Source organism: Podarcis vaucheri, assembly GCF_965113315.1.
Source record: "Podarcis vaucheri genome assembly, chromosome: 2".
In the NCBI taxonomy this organism is placed as follows: Eukaryota; Metazoa; Chordata; class Lepidosauria; order Squamata; family Lacertidae; genus Podarcis; species Podarcis vaucheri.
In genome coordinates, this window is record NC_138760.1 from 128,708,006 (window position 1) to 128,729,579 (window position 21,574).

At 42.6% G+C, this 21,574-nt stretch overlaps 2 protein-coding genes across 2 annotated transcripts; both read left to right on the top strand.

Moving 5' to 3' along the window:
* Nucleotides 1–1,177: 1,177 nt before the first annotated feature.
* Nucleotides 1,178–6,788, top strand: LOC309526230 (vomeronasal type-2 receptor 26-like; the record flags this gene model as incomplete). The annotated part of the gene is made up of 5 exons (XM_082212144.1): nt 1,178–1,324; nt 1,632–2,438; nt 4,260–4,487; nt 5,074–5,200; nt 5,878–6,788. 5 exons carry the CDS (start codon nt 1,178–1,180, stop codon nt 6,786–6,788), a joined length of 2,220 nt encoding a protein of 739 aa, XP_082068270.1.
* Nucleotides 6,789–11,479: 4,691 nt separating this feature from the next.
* LOC309526231 (vomeronasal type-2 receptor 26-like) lies at nt 11,480–17,989 on the top strand (the record flags this gene model as incomplete). The annotated part of the gene is made up of 6 exons (XM_082212145.1): nt 11,480–11,664; nt 12,049–12,340; nt 12,584–13,393; nt 14,872–15,099; nt 16,356–16,482; nt 17,083–17,989. The coding sequence occupies 6 exons, from the start codon at nt 11,480–11,482 to the stop codon at nt 17,979–17,981; spliced, it is 2,541 nt and encodes an 846-aa protein (XP_082068271.1). The 3' UTR covers nt 17,982–17,989.
* Between the last annotated feature and the right edge of the window lie 3,585 nt (nt 17,990–21,574).

The window sequence follows — 21,574 nt, forward strand, 5'->3', positions numbered from 1 at the left end:
TAATCTACTTTACTTAGTTTGTTTATAGTGTGTAGCTCATGATACGCCAGTAGCTTCTAACTGTATGCATATACTGTTAATAGTTGTCTTCTTAGAATCATAGAAACATAGGATTGTAGAGTTACAAGGGACCCCAAGGGTCATCTAGTCCAACCCCCTGCAATGCAGGAATTATCACCTGAGGCAATAAAAAAACCCATGTAAATAGAACTGTATGGGAAAGGAATGTTCTTCATTGTCAACCCAGAAATGGCCGGGAATGGTAAAGAGTAATGAATGTTGAAGTTCTGCTGCAGAAATCTGCTGGTTACACAGCTACTATATATGTGCTCTTAAAGCATTATCAAATCTAAAAGAATTCCCCCCCCCCATTGGAATGACACAACCCCCCCAATCCCCCATACAAAGTAATGTATGCAGTCAAGTGCAATGCATCTTGGGACTCAATTTGGCTCTGGGCATGGACCCATATTCCTAAGGGTCCTTCCTCCCTGCTGTGTCTGCCCCCTAATCTCATGGACCCAAGACAGTCTCAGAGAGAGGGAACAAGAAGTGCACCATGATGGTTTCCTTCAGAAAAGAGCTGCCCTGCCCATCATTGGTGGGGCTAAAAGTGACTTTTGTTGACAGCGCAATCCATGCCTGCTGAAAAGAAAATGCTAAGGATGCAGTAGATAGGCAGGGTGGGGGTTGCAGCCTTATATCCCCTATTCGACAGACAAGAGTTCTCTCTTTCAGGAAAGGGGCATTTCCCCACTCCCTTTGAAGCAGCCAAGACTACTGCAGCAATCACAGCCTGTGTGTGTGTGTGTGTTGTGTTGTGTTTAGTTATTTGAAGGCTGTGTGCTTCTATTCTGCAACGAAGTGTGAATTCGCCCATTTTTATTCTTAAGCAGCAAATGGGTTTTCACATTTGCAACAAGGATATGTCTCACACAAGCATACAGACCATTATTTGGGGTTCAAATAGTGTTTAGTTTTATTAAATGCTGAACAGCAGTTTGACGATTAATGGTTATTATTGAATTGCAGGTTCACCCCTGTTTTCTACTGGTATGCCTTGTCCTTCTTGTTCACCATTCAAGAGATCAACCAGGATCCTAGGCTCTTACCCAACATCACCCTGGGCTACAACCTCTATGAGAACTATTTTGATGCCCGGAGGACATCTGAGGCCATGCTAGACCTGCTTGCTGGCCGGGAAGGCAATATTCCCAACTATCACTGTGGAAAACAAAGCAAACTCCTGGCTGTTCTTGAAGGAGCAAATTCTGACATCTCGAAAGAGATTTCAGTCTTGTCAGGCATCTACAAAATCCCTCAGGTATTTGCAGGGGCGGGGTGCTGGAATGGAGGAATAGTGGAGAAGTTCAGCAATATAACAGGAGCAAGAAAATCCTGAGCCATGGCTCCATGGGTTTTTCTTCAAAGCTTGATTGATTGATTGATTGATTGATTGATTGATTTAATAAAACCAAGCCCCCACCACCTCATACACTCCCAATGCTTCAGAATAAAACTCACAGCTTCAGCCAGCACACATTTTGTTAGATATTGATCATTCCAGGTTAGTATCTGGTCTTTTCTTCTGAAAGCAAAGTAAAACACCAAACTCTTCCATTCCCCACTAGATCAGTTATGGCTTTATTGCTCAGGACCTTGAAGAAGTTCAGTTCCCTTTTGTCTACCGGATTGTCCCCAAAGAAGAAACTCAGTACCATGGGATTGTTGAGTTGCTCCTGCATTTTGGATGGACGTGGATTGGCCTCATTGCGCCAGACAATGACAATGGAGAAAGGTTCACAAGTGCCTTGAGGTCTTTAATGATCAAGAAAGGAATTTGCATTGAATTATCAAAAAGATTTCCAGAAAAGAATGGTCATCAAATGCTTGGTCTAATTGAACCATTCATTACCTGGACACAAGTCAGTGTCATTGTTTACCACGAAATAAATCGAATGGGATGGATTCCAATCATGACACTACAAGGGACATTTGGGAAAGAAATTGGGGCAAAAATCTGGATTGCGGCAGCTTTTCAGGACACCAATACCTATATGTCCTCTCCTCCTGTTCTGTTCCAGTACATCCATGGTTCATTATCCTTTGTAATGAAGGCTCAAAGAAGGATCAGCTGTGGCTACAATAGTCCATACTCATCTGCTCTCCAACAATTTTGGAACACAGCATTTCATTGTTCATATTCAAAGCATGTGTTGGCTGCAAAAGGCGAGACCAGATGCACAGAGGAGGAGAAACTGGAGAATCTGCCCAAAGAAGAGATGGAGACAGCCCTGTCTCAAGATAGCTACAACACTTACTTCAATGTCCAAGTTGTTGCACATGCCTTAAATGCTGCCTATTCATCTAGATCAAAGTGGATGGTGATGGGAGGTGGAAGAGACTGGTTGGAACGTCAAAGGCTGCAGCCATGGCAGGTAATTCTTTCCCCATTTTTTCACACCGAACTTCATTGTCCCAGCCAGGTTTTGGTTTTCTTACAAAATGTGTGATGTTCTGTTGTGTTTTTGTATATTGGAAGTTGCGGCAACCCAGTCTGATGGGCAAGGTACAGTGAAATGAAATGAAATGATGAAATACTACTAATAACTACAATAATAAATTCCAACTGCACAAGTTCCCCATCTCAACATACATAGAAAACAAAAGCCAAATGAATGGAAATAATTGTTTCTGCTTACTTACACCCTTTATCAGGAGGAGTTACTGGTTGACTTCTATTATGCAAGCCTGGACAGTGTGTTGGGAGGTCCTGGGACGCCAACAGCACAAGAATATCCCCCTCAGCCTCATTGGTATGGTCCAAAGGAAAGGAAAACAATATGTTGGGCACTAGGATGGATGCAGGAGTTGGCGGAAGGAGGAACGCAATGTGCCCCCTAACCTCCTTCAGGACTCCAGATTTGTGTAGGGTTTACTCCTTAGCCTTTCCTTCTCCTGAAGATGCCCTGCAGGGCAGCAGTTATGGGTTGTTCCTCAGGGTTTACTCCTGAAACATTTCTCACCAATGTGCATGGCTGCAAGGCTGCATCCAAGCTTCCCTTCTCCTAGAAGGGCTGGCTTCAGGGGCGTCTTTGCCCATAGAGGAAAGTGGTGTGGGGCACCAGGGCGTCAAGGAAGAGGTGGAGGTTGTTTGGGCCTCCCGGCATCAGCTCGCTCCCCTCACCTGTCTCGCTGAAGCAGCGCCGCGCCCGAAGCCTCCATCTCTTCCCCGCCGGAGGAGCCCCCTCCAGCTGCTGCCCCTTTCCTCCAGCCCCACAAAGCTACTGGCAGCGCCATAAAAAGGTCAGCAACTCTGGGATATGGGGTGATGGGGGGCGCCAGAGGGATCTTTGCACCACGGCGCCAGATATACTTAAGACGGCCCTGGCTACTTTCTCAGGTTGCAAAAACCCCATCCAGCTTTCATTTCCCTCTATAGCACATGCAGTAACCACCTTCTTGACCATAGGACCCACTCTTGGTCTCACCCGCTCAATCCTCCAGAGCCTGGTTTTTTGTATGCAGAGGAGGTCCCTAACTCGCCAAGAGCTTGAGACCCATCAGCCCCCCTCACCTGGTTTAGTCAAAGCCATGTCTCAGAGTGTGACTGTTGTCACATGCTGACAGCTTCTAGGAGCCACAAGAGAGAGCTGAGGATCAAAGGTGGACAAAATACCTTCCCTAACACCCCATACATCCCTGCGCATTCTACCCTTATACAATTTGTGTACATACTGTCCCTAACATTGACTGTCTCTTAAATACAGCATTCCAACTTTATGACATCCCCCAAAACCAACTGGAATCAAATTGAGTAGTGAGACAAAATGTCTGTCCGTTACTGAAGCAAATCCAATTTTGTGAGGCTTCTGGCAGAGGTCAAAGTTTTGTCAGAAGACCCCCACACTTTCTGGTGGTTCCTCCTTGGAGAGATCCAGCCTTCTCAGCTGGATTTGGACCCTTCTCACCTCTTCCTCTGTCCCTACTGAGTCTTGAAGATGCCCATCAACAGTTAGCAGCACCTAGAAAGCAGACTGCACAGGCGCAAGGTCTCCTGGCCATAGGATTCTACACTTGGTTGAGATGGGCTCTCTTTTCATTTTTATCTCAGCATTTATATACTGCCATTTGTCAAAAGCTGCCAGGCCAGCTTACAATACAAAACAGTTTTTAAAAATGACACAAAAGAACTGAATATAGTATAAAACACCGTACAGAATACAGGCAGGATATCTGGTGTTTCCCTGTCACTGCAGCTTCACCCTTTCTTAAGAGAAATCCAGTTTTCAAATGGCTCCATCGATGGACTGCATTTGGATGAAAATGGGAAGCTGCCAGCTGAGTTTGATATTGAGAACTGGGTGATGTTTCCCAATAAGTCTCGTGTCAGAGTGAAAATAGGGAATATACAGAGAAAGGCATCTGCTGATATCAACTTCACCATTAGCCCAGAAGCCATTGTGTGGCCAAAACGGTTTAACCAGGTAAGGGACACTTGATTCCATGATTGGGCAAAAAACAAAAACAAATCAGGAAGCATTTTTTAAAAAATAATAAAATTAACAAAATAAAACTTAAAATTAAGTTTGCTCTGGGTATAAGCTTTTGTGTGCATGCACACTTCAGCTTATACCCAGAACAAACTTAGTTTGTCTCTAAGGTGCTACTGGAGATTTTTTTGATTTTATTTATTTATTTCGACTGCGTGAGACCAACACAGCTACCTACCTGAATCTAGAATCATTTTTTTTTAAGCTAGCATCTTCAGTAGCTGGTATGTTTTATTGCCTGTTTAATTGCTGTTGTTTTGTTGTTGCTGCTGTTCAGAGATTGTTACTGTATCTTTTGCCTTAAGTATACTTATCTGGGATATGAATGTTGAAGGAAACACACCAAAGAGATTTCCCTGCCATGTTGTTCTGCAACAGAAGCACTCTTGTGAACAAAGGGTTCGGAGCCAGTGGAACCAGAGATCCAGTTGGTTTGTTTCCAAACTCTATGAATAACCTCTATAGACACAAAAATTCCTAACAATTTCCCCTTGATGTTCCCTTTTCTCTTTATGGCTAGACTGTGCCTTTCTCAAGGTGTACCAAAATCTGTCTACCTGGATACACCAAAGTGGTTCAAGAAGGAAAGCCGATTTGCTGCTATTCTTGTGCTCCATGTGCAGAAGGGACAATCTCTACTTGTGAAGGTGGGTGACTCCAAGTTAGAAGGAGAATAGGAATAGGAATCTCTGGCCAAAAAGTGGAGAGCGAAGTGGAGAACTTTGGATGCACTGCTCACAATGCATTTATTTAGGGATATTAAACGGTGCCCTCAGTGAGTAAAGAACCAAAACCACACCAAAAAGAAAATGAGGTTTTTTAAAAATATATATATTAAAAATACAATAGTAAATGTTCACTTAGTGAAAGCACAATACAAAATAAAATAAATCATATTAAAATTATTACATGCAAATAGACCAGAAGAATAAAAGAAAAAAAACACACCCAAATGATATGCGCCCCAGAAGACAAAATATGAACGGTAAAAGCTCAAGGTAAAGAGGCATGTCGTTGGTATTTGGTGAAAGCTGTGCAATGTAGACACCAGACACATGTCTGTGGAGGTGAGAGTTTCTCAGCTATACCTATATCCCAAGGTTGTTTGGGTGATAAAAAGCAAGGAAACCCTCTCTCTCCTTGAAGGAAAGTCAGGAAGCTATGGTAAACATTGAAAAAGGAAATAAACACTTTTGCCTCTCCCTCCCTACAATGCCTCCTTCCCTGATCACCCTTGCATCAGCATTATTCTTCCTGGTATTATAGAACACAGATGGTTATTCATATGGATGATGTTTGGACACTCTTTTCTCCTTCTCCTTAGATGCAGATCATTGCATCAAGTGTCCAGAAGATCAACATCCAAATAAAGACCGAGATCAATGTATCCACAAGATTATCACCTTCCTGGCTTATGAAGACTACTTGGGAATTGTTTTAGCTTTCCTTTCCCTATTCCTGTCTTTAACAACAGGCTTTGCCTTAGGAATCTTCATTAAATACAAGGAAACACCCATAGTCAAAGCCAACAACAGGGACCTCTCTTACATCCTCCTCATCTCTCTCCTGCTTTCCTTTTTGTCTTCCTTCCTGTTCATTGGAGAGCCGAAGAAAGCGACTTGCCTTCTCCGGCAAACAGCTTTCAGCATCATCTTCTCCACTGCAGTTTCTTCTGTGTTGGCAAAAACCATCGCTGTGGTGCTGGCCTTTCTTGCTACTAAGCCAGGAAACAGAGTCAGGAGATGGCTGGGGAAAAGTCTGATGAACTCCATTGTCATTTCATGTTCCAGTGTCCAAGTGGTTATCTGCACCATCTGGCTAGGGATCTCTTCTCCATTCCCAGAGTCTGACATGCACTCCCAGGCTGGACAGATCACCCTGCAATGTAATGAAGGGTCTGTTGCTATGTTTTACAGTGCCCTGGGCTACATGGGCTTCCTGGCTGCCATCTGCTTCACGGTGGCTTTCTTAGCCAGGAAGCTGCCTGGGGCCTTCAATGAGGCCAAGCTGATCACCTTCAGCATGCTGGTCTTCTGCAGTGTTTGGGTGTCCTTTGTGCCCACCTACCTGAGCACAAAGGGGAAATACATGGTAGGTGTTCAGGTCTTCTCTATTTTAGCGTCTAGTGCTGGACTTCTCGGTTGTATCTTCCTCCCTAAGTGCTACATTATTGTACTAAGGCCTGATCTGAATACAAAGGAGCACCTAACAACTCAAATTAAAGATGCCATATGATTCTCTAAGGGCTCAGCTACACAGCTGCAAATAAAACATTTTATTTATTTATTTTTGAATTTTATTTATTTATTAAAGTTTTTATGTTTCATCGGTAAACATAATCATATTACATCACAAGGCTTATTGTACTATAATTTGCAACATGTATACAAAGTTTATATACTAAAAGAAGAAGGAAAAACAAAAAAAATTCCAAAATCATATATGTACCAACACATTGGACTTCCTGTCTATCCTGTTGTATATTCATTTTTTTTACAAATGATTGTACTCTTTTATTGTATATTTCTTTACATTTTATCTAATACATTCCTATATCAATATTTACCCTTGGTCTTATTTCTCAACTCAGTCTCTCTCCAACGTGTATTGAATGCTAGCATAGATAGTGACCCTTTACTGTATTTTTGAACATATATCTTATATCTATCCCAGTTTTGCATAATTTTTTGTTTTGAGTTGCCTCTCAGGCTATTTGTCAACTGCGCCATTTCAGCAAATTCTTGTACCTTGTTACGCCAATCCGTGCTACATTATTGTACTGAGGCCTAATCTGAATACAAAGGAGCACCTAACCACAAAAATTAAATATGTCATGTGATTCCCTAAGGACTCAGCTAAATAGCTGCAAATAAAACATTTTAAATGTGTTTTGAAGTGCAATTTACAAATGTGACAGCAGATGACAACAGCGAGCTATGTAAAATTCAATGTATTTTTCAAAAAGTTTTTTCTCTTCCTTTCCCATAAATAAGAATGATGAAAATGTACAGTGGTGCCCCGCAAGACGAATGCCTCGCAAGACGAAAAACCCGCTAGAAGAAAGGGTTTTCCGTTTTTTGATGCGCTTCGCAAGACGAATTTCCCTATTGGCTTGCTTTTCGTTTTTGTCTTGCGAGTCTTGTGATTTTTATCGCTTTCCCCTCCTTTTTCTAAGCCACTAAGCCGCTAATAGCCTTTTAGCCACTAAGCCGCCAAGCCTTTAATAGCCGCTAAACCGCTAATAGCGCTAATCCGCTAAGCCGCTAATAGGGTTGCTTCGCAAGACGAAAAAACCACTAGACGAAGAGACTCACGGAACGGATTATTTTCGTCTTGCGAGGCACCACTGTATTTGTAATGTTGGGGCTCCGCTAGGGGCGCCTTGGAAGATGGCTGACAATACCATCTCTCCAGCTCACACAAGATACTTAAGGGGCTGAGATAGGAGTAAATCAGCCTCCCATTTTTCTTTCCGGTGTAAGGGAAGATGCACCCTCGTCCGGGGTTGCCCATAAATCATCCCTGAGTTCGAAAGAAGGAGGGGGTGAGGGCACTGGACGAAAAGCCCTCGAGCGAGCTCAGATCTCCCAGACGCTGTCTCTGAGAGCGACCCTAGTTGCATTTCTTAAGATAAAAAAATGGATATAAGTTATTGCACATGCTTAGAGGGAAGAAAAGGGTACGTTAGCTGCTAATTAAGCCTGCCACTGAGAAGTTAAAAGTGATGGATTGGACTGGAAAGAAGATAACATCAAAGAATAACATCTATGCCAGTATGCTGAAATGGAATGGAAAGACTTTTCTTTTCTTATTACGATAATATCTAACAACCCACCCCCCAGAAGAACTGTCAATATGACCTATAGCAAGTGAGATTAGAAAATAAACTGTGTGGAAATAAAAATATCAACTAAAGCTGTTGTTTTTTGAAATATCTGGAAAGAAAATAAAAGGCTCCCTAGGGGGAGGTGAGCCATTACTCTGTTATCTTGTTTGTATTCTAAGTTTGACTTGGCAAATCTTCTCTGGAAAGGCTAATTTATGGAGCAACTTGTCTGGGAAAATTAATGAGCAAACGCCTAGATTTTATTTCATCGGAACTGAGAAAGATGGTGTCTGCCGCTCGAGGAGGACTTTTGGATCAGTGTGTGATTTTTTGCAAACAAAAGGTTTACCAGCTTTAAAAAAAGGGAGAGCCTTACAAAGTTCACACAGAAACATATTATTGCTTACTTTAACTTGCCTGTGGAAACAACTCAGAGGTTATAAAGAAGAAAAAGGATAAAAACAAGAAGATTGAAAGATGGGACTGGTGAACACTAAAAGCAGCAGAAATGTGAGATGACTGGACCCTACTGAACTCGAAGCATGGGAACTCCCAACAAAAAATTATAATTCGGCAAAATATTTGGACTTTATGATATGTATTGGTATAATTTGGAATAATTAATGTGATATGATTGGTTTGTTAAATGGAAAACTTCATAAAAATTATTATAAAAAAGAAAAGAAAATATATTTGTAACGTTGGGGTGTGTGCAGTGTGCAGTCAGCTCGCCAGTGGATTGTGTAACTGAAGCCACAGCATTGTAGAAGAAAATATGTCAGGACAGTTAACTAAGGTCAGCAATAGTATATTGTACTGGCACGTAGTAGAACAACTATGTACAACACAGTCCTTTTAGCATCCCTAGAGCCCAAGGAAGGTCGGTGGCCGAGCACCCACAAATTTTGGTGCCAGGGCCATACATGCTGCATGTCACCCATGGCACCCATGGCACCGGGGACCCCCTATTGAGCGGGCAAAATGGCACTACTGTTCATGTGAGCCACGGTTGTAAACTTACAGATAATGTTAAAAGATCCAGTCAAACTTCTTCATTTAGTCAAATGGTTGCCATTCAAACTTCCTTCTAAGCTTGTTCTGCTGCCTAATATTGATCTCAGAGAACACAGCACCTCTATTAACAACCACCATCACTAGCCTAACCCTGTTTTGTCTATAGTGGCCCATTTCAAGAAAGACCTGCTCACCTCTCACTCATGAACAGGGAAGGTGGTGTTGCAGAGGCTCCCCCTAAGACTTCCTCCCTCTTAGTTGGAGTTCCTAATTTGGCATCTACCAAGCTCCACTAAACTCCTGGTTGAAGGGTCTGTGTTTATTGCTGGAGCCTGAATGAAGCGTCTGGGTGGCTGATGTTACTCTTTGATTTATATGGGGATTTGTAATGTTTTTGTCCCATTGATGCACTTTAAACCAATCTATTCCACCTTTTATACACGCCAGCATTTATTGTATTTCTTCTTCGCTTTCTTTTTGCAGTTTCTTTTATTTCTTTTTTCTAAAGATCAGTTAATAGCTGTGTGCTGGGAATCTGTTTCTATGAACCTGCACAATTTGATGCTGAGCCAAGAAGGCATCTCTCAACTCCATAAGAAAGATATATTTTCCTGCAGTACCCTATGCCTTGTTAGCCAGAATTCCCATGAAGTTCCATGGGACACACAGAACCTGGACTTACTTACCTGGGAGTAAGCCCCATTGGGCCATATGCCTCAATGAAACAGTTCATAATTCTTAACGATGTAATGGTGGGTTGGTTTCTGTGGGGAGGCTTGCATGTCTCTGAACAGGGCTGGATTTAGGTTTGATGAGGCCCCAAGCTACTGAAGATAATGGGGCCCTTTATATGTCCACCTGTCCTTTGTCAACAACAAATTGTCGCTGGATTTTGTGTTGAATATAGGCTATACTGTAATTTATGGACCTAATAGGTCCATGCACAACACAAAACACTGTTGCTGTATGTTTATATTATTTGTTTTTTATCCTATATTTTGGAAATGTACATGCAGTTTTTTCCCCTTTAACCTTTTTTGGGGGACCCTAAGAGAGTGGGCTGTAAGCTATGGCTTGTTTAGCTTATATGTAAATCTGGCACTGTCTCTGAATACCATTTGTTGCAGAACAAGACCACCAAAGGGCTCTTATCCCCATGCCCTGCTTGTGAGCTTCCCAAAGGTGTATGATAAGACACTTCAATATATGGGATGCTGGACTAGATGGGACTTCGTCTCATCTAGCTGCAGAGCTTTCCTAATGCTGTTGAGGCCAAACTTGCACACACACACACACACATCAAACTTTGGCAATTCACCTGTGATTTATTGTAAACATGTTTTCCCTCCAGCTCTGCACCTGCCACCCAAGCTTCACAATGACTAAAGTTTGTTGCAGTGTCAAATTTATTCTCCTTATAATTATCAAAATCATAGCTATTTATTCCTGCCAAGATCAAGATATATTTCTGGAGGTTGCCAAGACAGCGCAATCAAGGACAGCAGGAGGTTATATCTAGCTCTGTGCCTGGGGAGAAAGGCTGATGCAGAGAATAGCTGATATGTCAGAGACAGGCTGAATGAACAGCTGAGGCAAACCTGAATGTTACCCATACTGGGAAAGTCACTGCAGCATTCCTCTTGCAAGTGTTTTTGACTTCTGATTACCTGGCTGGGCAACAGAAAGGAGCAGCCAAAAAAGACATGTAGGTAAAGGTAAAGGGACCCCTGACCATTAGGTCCAGTCGCAAACAACTCTGGGGTTGCGGTGCTCATCTCGCTTTATTGGCCGAGGGAGTCGGAATATGCCCGCATGACTAAGCCACTTCTGGCAAACCAGAGCAGTGCACGGAAACGCAGTTTACCTTCCTGCTGGAGCGGTACCTATTTATCTACTTGCACTTTGATATGCTTTCGAACTGCTAGCTTGGCAGTAGCAGGAACTGAGCAACGGATCTTACACCGTCACGGGGATTCGAACCGCCGACCTTTTGATAGGCAAGCCCTAGGCTCTGTGGTTTAGACCACAGCAACACCCGCACGTAGGAGGTGCAGGCAAAATGATTTCCCTCCTGCTTTTCCTGATAATGACACATGGGGACTGCGAAAATCAAGGAAAAATATGTCCCTTGAATCTGATCTGGGAAGAAAGTGAAACACAGAATTACTACCGGCCCGGAGACTTCATAATTGCTGGGATCATATCTCCAAGTATGTTGACTGTAGAAGAACCATACATTTTTTCCCAGATTCCCTCAAAAAGGCTTGCATGGTAAGTAATTAGATGCCACTGGATGTCATGCTTCTCCAACACCACTCCAACAGTTTCTACTTAATTCAAAATAATAAAGGCAGTTTTCCACTTTGAAGGCTGTGTGTTTTCTTTCTTTCTCTGCAATGGAATTTGCAATCTCCTAGTTTTTATTTTTAAGTGGTAAATAGATTTACACCTTGTAACTAGGTGATCCTCAGATGAAGAGCGGTATATAAATTTATTACATAAATAATAATAAAAATATATTCCTTGTCTCAGCCCAAACTGCAAACATACATATCATTGTTTGGTGATGAGCTACTTTGAGAATGCCTACAAATAACATTTGCTTTCTTTACATGGTGAATAGGTTTCTGACATTTTTTTTATGTTTCCTTGCAGTTTTACACCTAGGCTCTACTGGCACATCTTGTCCTTCTTGTTCTCCATTCAGGAGATCAACCAGAATTCCAGGTTCTTACCCAACATCTCCTTGGGCTACAACCTCTTTGAGAACTTTTTTGATGGAAGGATGACTTCTGCTGCCATGCTAGACCTGCTTGCAGGATGGCAAAGCAATACTCCAAACTATAACTGTGGAGAATGGAATAACCTGCTGTCTGTTCTTGAAGGCTGCAATTCTGCCACCTCGAAAGAGATTTCAGCCATGTCTGGCATCTACAAAATCCCACAGGTATGAAGGATAGGGACAAGAAATAAATTCCACTTTCTTTCCAGGAGAGTCAATCTTCCAGCATCCACCAATCTGGCACTCTCCAAATATCTCCAAATATTTCAGACTAAACTGCAATCAACCGCAGCAAGCACATTTTTTTCAGACAATAACAGATAATAAGTAATAACAGACAATAAATACAGTATCTATTCCTTTTCCTGAAAATCAAACAAATCACTAATCTCTTCCTTTCCTCACTAGATCAGTTATGGTGTTATGACTCAGACACTGGATGAGAAAACTGAAGTCCCCTTTGTCTACCAAATGGTCCCCAAGGGGGAAAGTCAGTATTGGGGGATTGTCAAGTTGCTCCTGAATTTTGGATGGACATGGACTGGCCTCTTGGTTTCAGACAATGCTAATGGAGAAAGGTTCTTGAGTGCCTTGACACCTCTGATGATCAACAATGGAATTTGCATTGCCTTATTAAAAAGAATGCCAGACCATAACCTAAATCCATATCTCATCCCAAGTGAACCATTTATCATATGGGACAAAGTCAAAATATTTGTTTACTATAGAAGCAGTCAAGCGGCATGGATTGATCTCATGATAATACAACAATTTCTTGAGAAACAAATCGGGGGGAAAGTCTGGATCTCAACAGGTCTTCTAGACATTAATTATGGTTTTCATAGTGCTCCTGATCTCTTCCAGTACATCCATGGATCTTTGTCCTTCATAATGAAGCCCCAACTAAGGAAAAGATACAAACCCTATGATCCATCTTCCAAACTTCTTACACAGTTTTGGTATAAAGCATTTCATTGTTTATATAGAAAGGACACATTGGCTGTGAAAGGTCGGACAAGATGCACAGAGAATGACAAACTGGAGATGGTGCCTGAAGAGGAGCTGGAGAGAGTCCTGTCTCAAGACAGCTATGTCACTTACTTCAGTGTCCAGGCTGTGGCTCAGGCTTTAAAAGCTGCATATTCATCTAGATCAAAGGTCATGCTGATGGCGAGTGGAGGAGACAGGCTGGAACGTCAAAGGCTACAGCCATGGCAGGTATTTCCTTTTCCTTGTTGCAAGTTGCTACTCATTTCCCCACCACTGGAATCAGATTTAGGACTGAGAATTTTATTTCTTTTTGTTCCTTTTGGTGGAAAATCTCATTAGTGAGTCTTGTGGCAGAAGCAGACCTTTCTGCCTATTGTGGTTATGTCAGAACAGTCCCCCACCATCTAGTTCTTCCTCTCTGGCGAGAGATGCAGCCATCATAGCAGAAGGTGGTTCCTCCTCATCTTCCACTGTGTCTCTGCTGGGACTTGAAATTGCCCATCAACTGTAAAACAGAAGGAATTTTAAATTATATATTAATATCTAAACTTTTACATGATAAAATTGGCCTTTGTCAAAAGAGTGCAGGGCGGTTTAAGAACTTGGATAGTATGAAACACAGTGTAAAACTACAGAAAGAACATGAAAAGCAAAGAGCTTCTCAGCTTGTTGGAAAAGCTGTTGAAAGAAACAGATTGTTTAAAAAAGGATTTATATTTAAATTATATTAACTGTTAAGAAATTTACCTCTATGCCAATAAATTAGCACAACCAAATGATAATGGGAGACGATGTCCTCCTTTGTGGCATTGTGCAAGTTCTATTTGAAAGCGGCTACACTTTGAACGGAAAGGAGAAGTCTTCAATTCGCAGGCTTCCACATTATCTAGAATACTGAGCAACAAAAGTTTCAATCTCATGGGAGTATGTATGTGCAGATTCCCCCTACTTTCAGATAATTTTACCAGGCAGGGGGACTACTCTGAACAGCCACACATCCCACTCCTACATTCTTGGCTGTGAGGAGACCTGAGCGGCCCCTATTGACAAATAACCTTCCCTGGTGATACAGTGAGCAGCTGAGGAAATAGTGTTCTATTCATAAGGGTCTAACTGTGCACTAGGAGTGCCAATATGGCCCCTATGCCTGGGCCTGTAGGTGTCATGCAGCGCACATGGCTCTGGCACCAAAATTTGTGGATGCCCGACCCCTTCATGGGGAATTTTGTAGGTGCTTGGGCACCTAGGGCCCCATGGAGTTGGCAGCTATGCTGTGCACTGAATCAAAGTCTTTAAGCAGAGGCTTGACAACCATATGTCAGGAGTGCTCTGATGGTGTTTCCTGCTTGGCAGGGGGTTGGACTCGATGGCCCTTGTGGTCTCTTCCAACTCTATGATTCTATGATTCTATGATTCTAGGACCATCTATGCTTAAAAAGTTTGGTATTTGTGCTAATTTTATTTTTTTAAGAAGTATTTTTATTGTCTTTTGTATTTATCTTATTCCCGGGAAACCTTGTTATTTTATACAATGAGTTGCCTACAAATGTTCTAATAAAGAAAAAGGAATGACTGCAACAGGCCCACGAGTCCAGATGAAATATGCACAGACCCCAATTCCTAGGAGATTAGAGCTCAAAGCGTAGAGGTCTGATATTCAACTTTTCTATTTTATAAATGCTGGTGTTTTTTAACTGCTCTTCCAGCTCCACCCTTTCTTAGGAGGACTCCAGTTTTTGAATACTTCCATGGGCAGCCTCAGATTGGATGAGAATGGGGAGATTCCATTCTACTATGACATTGAGAACTGGGTGATGTTTCCCAATAAGACTCGTGTAAGAGTGCTGGTTGGGAGTATAAGGAGAGACGGATCCACTGACATGAATTTCACAATCAACTCACAAGCCATTGTGTGGCCCAAGTGGTCTGAGAAGGTATGGCATACTACTTTATCCCACATTACATCTGTAATGGTCTAATCACCTTACTGAATAATTCCAAGGGCACTTTGACTACAGCCCCTTACACACCTGCTGGGGAGTAAGGGCTCATTGACACTTCCATTTGTGCCACAATACGACTTACAAGTCCTGATCTGTGTCTGAGCAGGATTTTTGTTTTATGGTGTTTTTTCTGCCAGCACTTTCCTGTGGTGCCATTTGCTTTGATTCACTGCTAAAATGTGGGTTTTCTTTGGGGAAGCACTGAGATAGACAGGAAGGAAGGAAGGAAGGAAGGAAGGAAGGAAGGAAGGAAGGAAGGAAGGAAGGAAGGAAGGAAGGGCTGCTTTGACATGGAGCTTTAAAGCATGGACCTGTGACTAGAAAGATGGCCCAAAAGGAAGTGTGGATAAGCCCTAATCAGTTTAATGCAAGGTTTACAAAAGTCAGCCCAGGGGGTGAATGAGAATCACGTCCAGACTTCAGGAAGTAAAGAGTGGAAAGGAGAGCTTTTGCTCCCTGGATATTGATGGTGTCTCCTGACCTCAGTGCTTGGACAGTTAACAAGCATGGTGTTAGCTTTGGGAAAAGAATAATAAAGTAACCATAATTTAGGAGGCAGTTTTTGAAGTTGGAGTCTTCAGGTGGTGGTATGTTTAACTGCTTTTCCCATTGCTCTGTCCCAGCTGCTGCCAACCTAGCAGTTCAAAAGCATATGAGCGCAAGTAGATTAATAAGTACCATTGCAGTGGGAATGTAAATAGTGTTTCTGTGCACTCTGGCACTCATCACAGTGTCCTATTGCTCCAGAAGCGGTTTAGTCATGCTGCCACATGACCCAGAAAGCTGCCTGAGGACGAATGCCAGCTCCCTTGGCCTGAAAGTGGAGATGAGCGCCACATCCCATAGTCAAATTTCACTGGACTTAACCATTTAGGGGTCCTTTGATTTTAACTTCATAAGTATGTTTTATTGCTGCTGTTTTGTTATCACTGTCATTCTAGGATTTGTCATTTGCTTTTTGAATACTTTTGTATAGAATATGCAGATATAATTGTCTGAATAAGAAAGGAAGCACACCAAAGAGGTTTCCCTGCCGTGTTGTCCTGCATCCAAATGCTTCCCTGGAAAAGTTCCTGGGGTCAGTGGGAATAGGGACCCTGTTAGGTCCATTCCAAACTCCATAAATGAATTACAGAGACACAAATAGTCCTGACACTTTCTGTTTGATGCATGTTCTCTATGTTTAGACTGTACCTAGCTCCAGGTGTACCAAGAGCTGTCAACCTGGATACGCCAAAGTGGTTCAAGAAGGAAAGCCCGTTTGCTGCTATGCTTGTGCCCCATGTGCAGAAGGGACCATCTCTGCTCAGGAAGGTGGGTGAATATAAACGGGAGCCCTTTTGAGAATAGAAATTGTGGGAACATTCACTTAGGGACACTTTCTGTTAAGAGTCAAAATACATTTTTGAATGTGTCTCTTTTTTGGCTTCTCTATTGATCTATGTTCATTCTAGGAAGTGGGTTGGAACAAAGAATGAAAAGGAAGCAATGGGTGGTCTACAAATTAATGATCATGGTGAGGGTATCCTCAGTGGTCAAATATATTATTTATATAAGGTAAAACCATTTAAATAAGGTAAAACCATGGAACAGGACAGTATAAATTCAGCAAAAGCTGTACAAGAAGCACCTCTGTGGGAGGTCACTGCCTCTCAGCTTTACCTATATCACAAGGTTGTTTGGGTGATAAAACTTAGAAACTTTTGAAAACCACCTCTATCATCATGGAGGAAGGCAACAGTATAAGCAGAAATATTAAATAAGCAAATGAAATAACCAATTTTGTCCACTCCCTTTTTACACATTCTTTTTTCCTGACACTCCCTTATATGGACATTGTTCCCCCTAAAACGTAATAGAACATAGATGGTTATGGATTTAAATGATGCTAAAGCACTCCTTTTTCCTCCTTAGATGCAAAACATTGCACCAAATGTCCAGAAGATCAGCATCCAAACAAGGGTCAAGTTCAATGTGTTCCCAAACGTATCGCCTTCCTGACCTATGAAGAAACTTTGGGGAGTGTTCTAGTTTCCATTACTATCTTGCTGCTATTAATGACAAGCATTATTTTAGGAATCTTCCTTAAGTACAAAGAAACATCCATAGTCAAAGCCAATAACCGGGACCTCTCCTACATCCTCCTTGTCTCCCTCCTGCTCTCTTTTTCATCCTCCTTCCTATTCATTGGCCAGCCAAGGAAAGAGACCTGCCTTCTCCGACAAATGGTCTTCAGCATCATCTTCTCAGTTGCCGTCTCTTCTTTGTTGACTAAAACCATCACTGTGGTGCTGGCCTTCATGGCCACCAAGCCAGGGAACAGAGTGAGGAGATGGCTGGGGAAGAGTTTGGCCAACTCTATTGTCATTTCCTGTTCCAATGTCCAAGTTCTCATCTGCACCATCTGGCTGAGTGCATCTCCCCCATTCCCAGACTCTGACATGCACTCCCAGGCTGGAGAGATCATCCTGCAATGCAACGAAGGGTCTGTGGCCATGTTCTATGGTGCCCTTGGCTACATGGGCTTCCTGGCTGCCATCTGCTTCACGGTGGCTTTCCTAGCCAGAAAGCTGCCTGGGGCATTCAATGAAGCCAGGCTGATCACCTTCAGCATGCTGGTCTTCTGCAGTGTTTGGGTGTCCTTTGTGCCCACCTACCTGAGCACCAAGGGGAAATACATGGTAGCCGTGCAGGTCTTCTCTATCTTGGCCTCCAGTGCTGGGCTTCTGGGCTGCATCTTCATCCCAAAGTGCTACATCATTATACTGAGACCTGATCTGAACACAAAGGAGCACTTGACAGCAAAAACCTAAAGATGGCATCTGATTCTCCAGGCTATATAAAGGGATTGGTTCTGATTACAACAGACTCTCAATCAGAAACAGTTGGTGTGAACTTAATTCAGGTGTGATATAGGACCTGTAGTGGGCTTCAGGGTCCCTGTCATTATTCTACAATAGATACTTACATACTTTTACATAGCCTTTATCCTTTTCTTTTTTGCCAGGACTAGGTTCACTATATATATATATTTTAAAGCTTGTATACTTGCTAAAAGTTGGTGATGATCCGTTGCTGTTGCTTGAGCTGCCTGAAGATGTTTCCCTGGTGAGTTTTGAGGGCTCAGAGTCTTGGAGGAATCAAGATGCAATGTGGCCACCCAAGGAGGAGAAACTTCTGAGCTTTATTGCAATATAAAAGAGGGACACTATTTTATCCTTTCTGGATTCTTAAAAGGGCAGCAAGGCTTGAAGTAATATAAATACTTGTAACATGGTGTGATATTTTCCTGTTTCTTTCCCATTAAACATTCATTGGTGGGATGCAAATTGTGGGTTCCACCAAATGCTCTTTTCAGGGTTCAAGCATTTATCAGGTTTTTCTTCCATGAGGATTTTCTGATGAAAAGTCACACTTGAGCTAAACCTGAAGTGACGTTCACAGTTGAAACATGAATACATTATTAAAGCAGTGTGACTATCAGGAATAAGCATAGTTTACAGGTCCCGGGCCCTAAGGAAGTCAGACTATCCTCCACCAGGGCCAGGGCCTTTTCAGTAATGGCTCCGACTTGGTGGAATGCTCTGTCCCATGAGACTAGGGCCCTTCAGGATTTAACCTCCTTCAACCGGGCCTGTAAGACAGAGCTATTCCGCATGGCCTTTAATTTGAATTCAGCCTGATCTTTGATTTCCCTTCTCTTCCCTCCCCCTCCCCGTTTATGAAGATTACCCATTCTGAGACCCCACAGCTAATTCTCTCCTGGCCTCATCGCTGGCCCAAGTAGGACTAATTCAGCCAGCTAGCCCTCGTGACTATTAGATGGATTTCCCCCAAAGTGATTTCTAAACTTTGAATTTTATTGTTATTCATGTTTTTATACTGTATTTTATGTTGCTTCTACAATTAAGTGTTTTAAATGTGTTGTTAGCCGCCCTGAGCAAGTTACATCTCATTGGTTTATGTTGCTTTATTTTCTTTAAATGTACCATATTTTCTCATGTATAAGATGCTCCCATGTAATAATAATAATAATAATAATAATAATAATAATAATAATGTTATTATTATTTATTCCCCACCCAGGGTTTCCTGGGTGGCTTACAGCACATAAAAAACTGCAAAACATCAAACATTAAAAACTTCCCTAAACAGGGCTGCCTTCAGATGTCTTCAAAAAGTCAGATAGTTGCTTATTTCCTTTGCATCTAATGGGAGGGTGTTCCACTGGGCGGGCACCACTACCAAGAAGGCCTTTTCCCTGGTTCCCTGTAACCTCACCTCTTGCAGTGACGGAAGTGCCAGAAGCCCTTGGAGCTGAACCTCAGTGTCCATGCTCAACGTTGTGAATGAAGACGATGCTTCAGGTATAAGACAACACCTATTTCTTTTGAATCCAAAAAGATCGCAATATAAAAGATGAAAAGTAACACTTGACTATGCTACCACTCAGTGGATTTGTAGCTGGCTGACTGACCGAACCCAAAGGGTGCTCATCAATGGTTCCTCTTCATCCTGGAGAAGAGTGACTAGTGGGGTGCCACAGGGTTCTGTCTTGGGCCCGGTCTTATTCAACATCTTTATCAACGACTTGGATGATGGACTCAAGGGCATCCTGATCAAATTTGCAGATGACACCAAACTGGGAGGGGTGGCTAACACCCCAGAGGACAGGATCACACTTCAAAATGACCTTGACCTGGGCAAAAACAAAAAAGATGAATTTTAACAGGGAGAAATGTAAAGTATTGCACTTGGGCAAAAAAAATGAGAGGCACAAATACAAGATGGGGGACACCTGGCTTGTGGTCTCTTCCAACTCTACGATTCTATGATTCTATGATTCTATGATTCTATGATTGAGCTAAACCTGAAGTGACTTCCACATTTGAAACATGAATACATTATTAAAGCAGTGTGACTATAATCAATAAGTTTTTGAAAGATACATCTCATTGGTTTATGTCGCTGTATTTTCTTTAAAATAAACCCACACCTGCACACGTGGGTTGCGATTTGGTGCTTCTGCGCATGCAAAGAGTGATTTAGCGCTTCTGTGCATGCGCAAGCACCAAAACCCAGAAGTTACCTGTTCCAGTATTTCTGGGTTTGCACGGTGCGCAACCCGAAATTGCGCAACCCAAAGCGTCTGTAACCCAAGGTATGACTGTAATAATTTAGAGGGCGGGCTGTACCGAATAGGCCCTCTGCCTGGTTCCCTTTAACCTCACTTCTTGCAGTGATGGAACCGCCAGAAGGCCCTTGGAGCTGAACCTCAGTGTCCAGGCTGAACGAAGGGGATGGAGACAATCCTTCAGTTATAAGATGATACCTTTTTTATAAAATCCAAAGAGATCACCCAAAGTTGTTGAGTCGCTTGTACGGCTCCGCAGCACTGCCACCATGACCCAACAAGGGAAGTCTGCTGCTGGTGCTCTTACTTCAGTTTGTGGTCTATTCACTGCCAGAGGGTTAGAGGCATGGGGAGCACATTGTTGGTGCTTAATGCCAGGGTGTTTAAAAGTCCAACAACCTATGTTTCCCACACTTTGCAAAAGCTGCAGATATTTCAGTCTTAAACTCCACTGGGGCTCTTTTAGCTAAGGAATAAGTCAAACCCAATATTTTTCAAAGTTTTCCTTAGATCTAGTTCTCGCCTCTGCCATATTTTGAAGAGCAAAATAGAGGACACATTTGCCAACTTCTACTTTTATCGCTATGACAACTCTCATTTTTAAAAAGTGGACATGCTCTGGAAAAAGAGGACATATGGCTGCTAGTTTCTGTTTGCCACTGAGCAGCTGCTTGGAGTCACAGGATTCTGTTTACATTCCAGAGACCTTCCAGGCTGTTGGAAGTCTCACGGAGGCAGGAGACGGATGTGATGTTTACTGGTGTCATGTTTCCTTTGTTCCTTTGTTTGAGTTGCTCTCTGCTTTCATAGAGAGAGGATGTATATTTCTTTGCTGTCTTTGTAGCTTAGAAATAAAAGTCTTTGCAATGTAGTCCAAACCTCTTGTCTCTTTCCTGTGCTGGAAACTCTGCTGAAGGGGGGAATGTGCCTTGGAGCCTCATCAAAGGCTCAGGTCGTCGGGAGGGCGATTCCGGAAGATGAGCTTAATCCGCTTGGCCGAGCGGAGAGCCCGACAATGGCAACCCGAACAGGCCTCCCTGGAGATCTGCACCATGGTCCAATCCTGAAAGTGTAACTGCTTTATGCTCTGTGTTCCTGCTGCTTAGGGCTTCAGTGAATTGGTCTTAGAACATCACTAGTGGCAACTTAAATTAATAAAATAACTTTTAACTGCCAGGTCAATGACCAATAAAAGCAGTGCCATCTATGACTTGATCATGGATGGGGGGAAATGACCTGGCATGAGTAACCCAGGTTTGGATGGACACAGCA